We start from the raw sequence: 7,448 nt of genomic DNA on the forward strand, positions 1-7,448 counted from the left end.
AATCATCACTTAATGTGTTTTTAAAGAAGTAAAACACACTGTAATATATATATTTACTTAAAATCTAGATCCACAGTCTTAAATAAGATTAATGCTCCACATTTATATCCAGTCAAGACAAAGATTTGAATCCTTTGTTGTGTCTTTGCTTATTTCATGTCATCATTCCTGTTGTTTCTTTGGTTAAATTTAGCAAACCAATACAGAAATTATTCTGTTTCTGTATTTCATAATTTATGATTTTGTCTTGAAGCATTTCAGTGAAACAGTCTCGTCGTGTTTTTTGTGCTCGTGTGACATCTAGTGGCCGAACTGCAACATGACTCCTCTTATGGACGGATTAAAATGTAGTTTTTGTGACGTAAACAGCAACGGCAAAGCAAAGGCTGTGTTTCCCCTCAACGTACTCAACGTTTGAATGCATATTTATCCTATTTTTCAATTACATAACAGAATGATGCAACACCAGGGCAGCATTCACATTCTGGACTTGCCGTTTCCATGGCAAAACATGAAGTTGAAAAAAATGCAACTTTGAATTTATAATCATAGTGTCTTTATTTCTTTTTGGCTTCATGGTGACGGTAAGCGCATTTTAACTTCTTTGGCAGCTTCAGTTAGACTTTGACAAACGAAGTCAAAATAACTTTTCCTCATATTTTTATTTTCAGTTATTGAAATACATGTATTCATGCACTTTTTACTGCCAGTTGCCTTACAAAAAAATTTAATGAAAAATTCTCTGTTTCAGACGAGTTAGTTACCAAAATCATCAATGTCAAGTTTATTTGTAGCACTTCTAAAAACAGATAGAAACGGCAAAAAAGTTAATTCTGGAGATACATATAAACTATGAAACCTATAAAAAGCCAGAATAATGACAGACATTTTTCAATAAAGTTTTTATTACTTTCTTCAAATGTAAAAGTTTACGAATAAGATAGGCTACATTCAGATTGCAGCCGGAAATAAATTTTTTTGTGAAATCTGATTTTTATTTTTTTGCGTGGTCCAAATATATGCGACTGCAAACGGCCTGAAAGTGTCCCGCATGCGCAGTGGAAGGCGCAATAACGCCACTCATACGGAGCGTGCTCACTGTTTAGCTTACCGCCATGAAGAAGAAGAAGAAGAAGTGCTCAATGTTTGCGGAAGTGAAGGTGGAGCATATCTTATAATTCTGAAGGCAGCGCATTAACAAGTTAATCCTCATTATGTCCGCCATGGTTCTTTTTCCTGCTTGCGGCTATAAGGATGCGGAATAGTGACGTCTGTCGAGTATCAATGACGTTCAGATCGGATGAATGAGACCTGACTGTACAGACTCAGGTCACATTTGGAAAGATCAGGCACATATCTGATATCTGGGTCCCATTCGAACAAATCTGATCTGTGTAGTTCAGACTGTCATGAAAAGATCAGACACAGGTCGCAATAAGTGGGAAAAAATAGAATTTAGGTCACTTCAGGCTGCAGTGTGAATGTAAACATAGTCACATAGTCATAAATTAGCCACAATATACTGTATATTGTTATAGACATGTGACCAATATCAATAGATAATAGGACTGATATAATCAGTGATCTCACTGAACTCCCTTCCAGAACTGCACAGCGTTCTGGGGGATGTAGGCAGAGGAAAGGGGTAGCCATTAACTAACTCGCTCTTTTGGTTACCTAGCAACAACTAGTTGAGAAACTAACGCAGCAGCAGTTTCAGGTTTCAACACCACTAATCATAACTGCTTAAAAATAATTTAAAAAACAACAGCGTGAAGTGAAATCTGTGAATAAAACAGGAAAGGTCACGCCACCAGTTTGGTCGTATTTCACATTTAAAACAAAACGTTAATTAAATATTATATATAGACTGATTTAAAAAACTTTCAGCCATATAACCCTAATGTCAAGAAGCCATTTGCAAATCAGCCTAAAGTGAAAAACGATTTGACATTATGTTGCATTATTCAGAATCATCTCCCATTGTTTTCATTTTTTAAAGATCAAGGATCAGAATGCATGTTAGCACCGTTACGCTTCACTTCCTGCTCTTCTTGCACCTTCTTCTTCCTGTTGACATGGAGGAAGAGGAGGATAAAGTCCCTCTGGAGGTCATCACTGAGAGCTCTCCCTGCAGCATGACCTGTGGACTGGGGGTCAAAACACAAACTCTGTGCTTGCTAAAGGACGGCAAGGCAGCGATGGAAAACACAGAAGGAAAGGTATCAGTGAAATGAATCAGAAATCAGTTTTGTTCTGTTTAGGACTAAAACATTGATAGTTTACACACGGTTGGAATTGGATTAATACTGAGTGTCTGGAATCAGTTGGACTTTGATTAGCAATTTAAACACTCACATATTTTGGTATAACTGCTATCAAAGCTCCGCCAAGAAAAACAAAGAGCTGTTAAAGAATAATTTTACAGTTCTGCTTTCATTAACTTTGTTGGTGTGTGTGTTCTTGGACTAAGAACAAATTCTCATTTTCAACAACAATAACCTGCTTAAAAACATTAAAACATCATACAAAGAATATCATACAGCAAAAACAAAACAAAATAATCACAAAACAGAGAAAATAAAATAAAAATACAACCATATTCATATTGACTAATGTACTAAAATACACCTGATAAGTCAATACTTTAGTCTAACTTAGAAATCCTATGTTTACGCCTTCCCACCTTTCTATCATTATACATATAATATGCCAATCTTTCTGCCATTTACAGTCTGTGCTTGCACATGCATGGCTAGTGTAGAATGTAAATGTTGCGTAACTCAGAAATTTTGAGATTAATCTCAGAAATTTTCTTGAAAAACATCAGAAAAATTCTGAACCAGTAAAGTAAAAAAAAATGTAAACTTTTGGAGATTTTCTTTGTTTCCAAAGTAAAATATTCTTTTTGCCTTTGGATCTCAGAAATTTCCGAGGTTTTTCTAGAAAATCTCTGAGATTAATCTAAAAATTTTAAGGTTTTTTTCTTGCAACTTTGGAGCTTGGAAATTTGCAGATCTTTTCTAAAGAATTTCTGAACTCCTATCAGGAGGGCAGTAAGTCCAGCATATCAAAGACATGTAGGAGCCAACAAGTGCAGTGTGTGGAGTCGTGGCAGTGTGGACTGAAGACCATGACCGTGACCTCCGGTCAGCGAGTGGAGATCGACTGTTTGGGAGAAGTCATGGCGGCAATGGGAGCGTTCTCCTGGAGGTAAAGACTGCGTCTTCAATTCACTTTCAGCTCAAAATGAAAAGCTCAGACCAATGTTGTGATTATTTATCTGAAGTTAATATTAGTATTATTCATTTGTAATTTGCAAATTGTTGCAAATTGCAAGTTTTCTGTTATTCTGCAAAAAGTTTTAAACAGGAAAGGTGAGGTGTGATTGGGTTTCTGAGTGACTGTGGATCTCAGCGTGATGTTTTGGTGTCCCTCAGGGTTTCGTGGCGTTACGCTCGAGGAGTAATCAGCTCGGACGATTCTCTGTTTGATCGCTGGAAGGCCCCTGATCTGCATCGAGTGGTTCTGGACCCCGTCAGAGAGAAGGATGCAGGTAAACACACCTGGGATGGTTTTCTCGAGGTAACAACTTCATTTCATGTTATACTGAGATGACAAATTCATTTTCCACTTGTTTTCTTGAGAAAACAATTTAAATTCCCATTTTCTTGCAATAACAAATTAATTTTGTTCCAGGTACGTATCGCTGTGACGTTCAGGACACCAACTATCGCAGAAGGAAGACAGTTTACTGGGGTGTCCGTGTTTTACCGGCGGGGGTCGTCAACCTGGACTACCAAAGCTCTCTGTCGCAGTGGGACGTGCCTGGAAGACTGGCCGACGGCAGCGGTGTGCTGCAGCTGGCCGCCGGGAGAGTTCTCCTCTACGCTGTACGGTTTGCTTTAACTTTGGTTTTCTTTTGTCATTAACTTGCCAAAACGTCACAAACCCTGCTGATTGAATTATTACCGTAGACGAAAGCAAAGGCTATTTATTTCACCATCTTTTTTCTTAAAATTGTTAGCTATTCATTTAACCGGGCACCTATAAATGCTTCTGTCTCCTGTCTAGAACAACACAATGGAGTATTAGGGTCAGACTAAGACATATTTTTAAATTACAAGAATAAATTCACAGCATTATGATACTATGACAATAACGTCATAAGATTTGGTGTATAAAGAAACATTTCCATAAAAGTACTTAAAAAAAGTAATTTTATTGAGAGCAAAGATATGTAGTACAAAATTATGTGATTCTTTCTTCAAAATACATAAGATGGACAAAAATAAGTAGAAAGTTTGGTATTTTAAGGACGAAAATGACAATAATTCATTCAAGTAACAAAAAATAGCAAAAAGGCAAAAGAAAATTTTTCCAAATTAGTTTCTTTCAGTAAAAAAAACTTATGAAACTTTAGCAGAAACTGCAGGTGTATGTCTGTGTCTGGTGAACTTTTGGTTCAGAAATTTTACTCAAGTAAGAGTAGTGACACTTCATAATAAAATTACTAAAAATAAGTAAAAAGTACAGTGTAGTAAAAATACTCCTAAAAGTCAATTAAAAAAAAATTACTTTAGGAAATGTAACTAGTTACTACCAAACTTTGCATTTCTTGCTCTTCAAGAAATTTGAAGAAAGTAAGAGTAAAAAAGTATTTGGTAAAAGGTTTACTCAAATACTGAGTAACTGATCAAATTATCAATTGTTTAATATTTAAAAATTACATAATCTGATGTGCCAAATTATAAAGCCAAATTGGTGAAAATTTTGGTATTTTAAGAACCAAAATGACAATAATTCAGATAAGTAACAAAAAAAACAACAAAACCTGGCAAACTATTTTTTTTACAAATTAGTTTATTTCCATAAAAAAACTGAAGAAACTTCAGCGAAAACTGCAGGTGTGTGTCTATGTCTGGTAAATTTTTGGTTAAAACATTTTCCATTCAGTGGGTAAAGTATCCAGAAATTTTACTCAAGTAAAAGTAAAAAGTATAGTATAGTAAAAATACTTCTAGAAGTACGTTTATTCAAAAAAGTTACTCAGGTAAATGTAACTAGTTACTACCCAAATCAGGACATGAGGGTCAGGTCGTTCCACTCACTTTGTGCCGTTTTGCCTGCCTGCCTCCTGACATGTCAGCATTTCAGAGAATCGCTGCTCCTCCCACTGAAATGAGACCAATCGGTTTCTTACACCGAGACTTTTCCAGAATGAAATGCAGCATGGAGGCCAGCAGCTCGACAAAACTCTGCAGCATAAGAGAGACGTGATTTCCTTTGTTCACCCTGAGCATGACCAATGACCCATCATGTGTCCTGCCTGCATGCAGAGCAACCATTTTTCTAAATAGGGCCGGGTGTTTAGACAGAGATTGCAGAGGGATTACAGCAGCTGTCAGGAGACTTTTTATTGATGCTCACATCTAATGAAATAAGAAGCAAAGCACAACCTGGACCTGTCTGGTAGAAACACTGTCATTAATCCTGTACAGCCTTTAATTTAAAAAAATCCCCCCAAATTTCTGTAAGCACATTAAACTGAATCATTTCTAAATATATAATTAGTTTTTTTCTTTTTTTGTACAGGAGTAGTTATTCATCCATAATTTGTCTGTCATTTTAGAGCACAAATATGACTTGAAACTGGTACATTTTGCTTCATCATTAAAATGGAAAAAACAAGAAACATGTTGCATCATTCATGTAGGGCAGATGTGTGTCGCACTGCAAAAACTCAAAATCCTACCAAGTAATTTTAGTCTAGTTTCTAGTCATTACACTTAAAATAAGACAAACTAACTTAAAAGTAACTTTTAAGCAAGTTATAGAGGCTACTTTTAAGTAAATAATTCCTTAATATTAATGAAAACGTTCTTAGTCTATTGGCAGATACATTAATTTACATTAATGGTAAAAATGTCTTGTAAATTTAATAATCTGCCAATGGAACAAGAACGTTTTCATCAATATTAAGGAATTATTTACTTAAAATAACCCTCTATCGCTTGCTGAACAGTTACTTTTAAGTTAGGTTTGCCTTATTTCCAGTTTGCTAAGATATTTGCACTAGAAACTACAGTAGACCAAAATGATCTGGTATGATTTTATGTTTTTACAGTGTGACGTTCAAAATGAAACAAGCAAACAAACAAAATCTGTTTACCTCAATTTGCTGTAATTGGCAATCAGGGCAATAAAGATGTCAAACATTTGGAACTGTGATAAAAATTAAATTTTGCTCTCAGACAAAGCAGTGAGAATAGTAAAAGAAATCTCTAAAGTATCAAGACAATGTGACAGGAAATTTGAAAAGTATTAGACCTTATTGGGTCTTTCAGCAGGACTGGTTCATCAGAAGCAAAATCAAGCTTCAGTGTTGATCTGATTGACCAGACTTTAGTCTGAAAGGTGATCTGTGGAGAAGAGAACAATGTACTCCAATTAAATAATTTTGTATATGTGTAGTCTTAGTATTTCTGCAGTAAAACATGAATTATGTTCAATACGTGTGAAGGAAGAAGACTAAGTATTGTCCTATTGACACATTGAGTTGTACATGATAGTAATAGCAACAATGATGTTTAAGGAAAAATACATTTCCTCTGTGAATATCTGAATTTCTCTGTGTCTGATTATACAACTGTCAGAAAATCTGAATTTATTTAAGGTTTATTTCCTTTAACATCTTTAAAATGATTTCCAGCAACTCTGGAAGACGCTCTAGCTCTATTTTTTTCAGATGCATTGAAGACAATTTAGACTAAACTTTGACTCTTGGCCAGGATGCGGCATAAATGACCACAGAGAGGGAGACATGCAGACCTGAATGAGCAGATCTGGACTGACTGCTGTAGAATCCAAATATAGTTAAGATATCTCCAGTTTGGCTTAGAGAGTGAAGAAGAAATAAAAATGGATTTAAAGATAGAGAGCTCAACCTCTTAAAGTAGTGAGGAAGAGTTTCACCTTTTAAGGTGGTTAGTATGGAAATTCGTCTTGATTGTTATGTTATTGACCCAACAATCTTTGTTTTGTGTGTCTAAAAAACGCAGGTGGTGATTTGTTTCATCTTGACAGGCTTCTGGATTGGACTAATATTCCTGTACAAGACAGTACGCTGCAGACGGCAGAAAAATGAAAGAAAGACAGAGATGATGCAGTTGGAAAAATATATTTTAAAATAAATAAAGTTTTTCAAAGCGCAAAGCGTATGGATAGACAGCACAGTTTTATTATATCAGGTAAAATATTAAAAAGGTTGCTGGTGTACAAGTGTATAATCATTGTGGCCATATTCTGCTCCACCAGATGGCAGCGTTGGCTAACAGGAAAGTTCTGAGTCAAGCGCGACAACGCAGATCAATTATCACCTCCCACATCATGACCGTAGGGCACAGCGTGATCCAGCTGCCACAAAGGAACCAAGTTCTTAAAGAGGA

At 35.7% G+C, this 7,448-nt stretch overlaps 1 protein-coding gene across 5 annotated transcripts; it reads left to right on the top strand.

The window, feature by feature from the left end:
• Positions 1 to 52: 52 nt before the first annotated feature.
• On the top strand, positions 53 to 7,215 carry tmem81 (transmembrane protein 81). Of its 5 annotated transcripts, none has more exons than XM_028009997.1 (6): positions 53 to 578; positions 2,003 to 2,222; positions 3,050 to 3,213; positions 3,441 to 3,556; positions 3,700 to 3,893; positions 7,087 to 7,212. In XM_028009997.1, the coding sequence occupies exons 2-6, from the start codon at positions 2,016 to 2,018 to the stop codon at positions 7,102 to 7,104; spliced, it is 699 nt and encodes a 232-aa protein (XP_027865798.1). In that variant the 5' UTR covers positions 53 to 578; positions 2,003 to 2,015; the 3' UTR covers positions 7,105 to 7,212. The 5 variants fall into 5 exon arrangements, with proteins under 5 accessions (XP_027865798.1, XP_027865797.1, XP_027865794.1 ...); XM_028009996.1 differs by having other exon boundaries at positions 55 to 578; positions 2,085 to 2,222; positions 7,062 to 7,215; XM_028009993.1 differs by having other exon boundaries at positions 57 to 578; positions 7,062 to 7,215.
• Positions 7,216 to 7,448: the final 233 nt, after the last annotated feature.

This window comes from Xiphophorus couchianus, chromosome 24 (genome assembly GCF_001444195.1).
Source record: "Xiphophorus couchianus chromosome 24, X_couchianus-1.0, whole genome shotgun sequence".
NCBI lineage: Eukaryota > Metazoa > Chordata > Actinopteri > Cyprinodontiformes > Poeciliidae > Xiphophorus > Xiphophorus couchianus.

Coding starts and splice junctions, on each gene's coding strand:
- tmem81 (XM_028009993.1), top strand. CDS start 2,016: ATGCATGTTAGCACCGTTACGCTTCACTTCCTGCTCTTCTTGCACCTT. Junction 3,214..3,440: donor ATGGGAGCGTTCTCCTGGAG/GTAAAGACTGCG, acceptor GGTGTCCCTCAG/GGTTTCGTGGCGTTACGCTC. Junction 3,557..3,699: donor CGTCAGAGAGAAGGATGCAG/GTAAACACACCT, acceptor ATTTTGTTCCAG/GTACGTATCGCTGTGACGTT.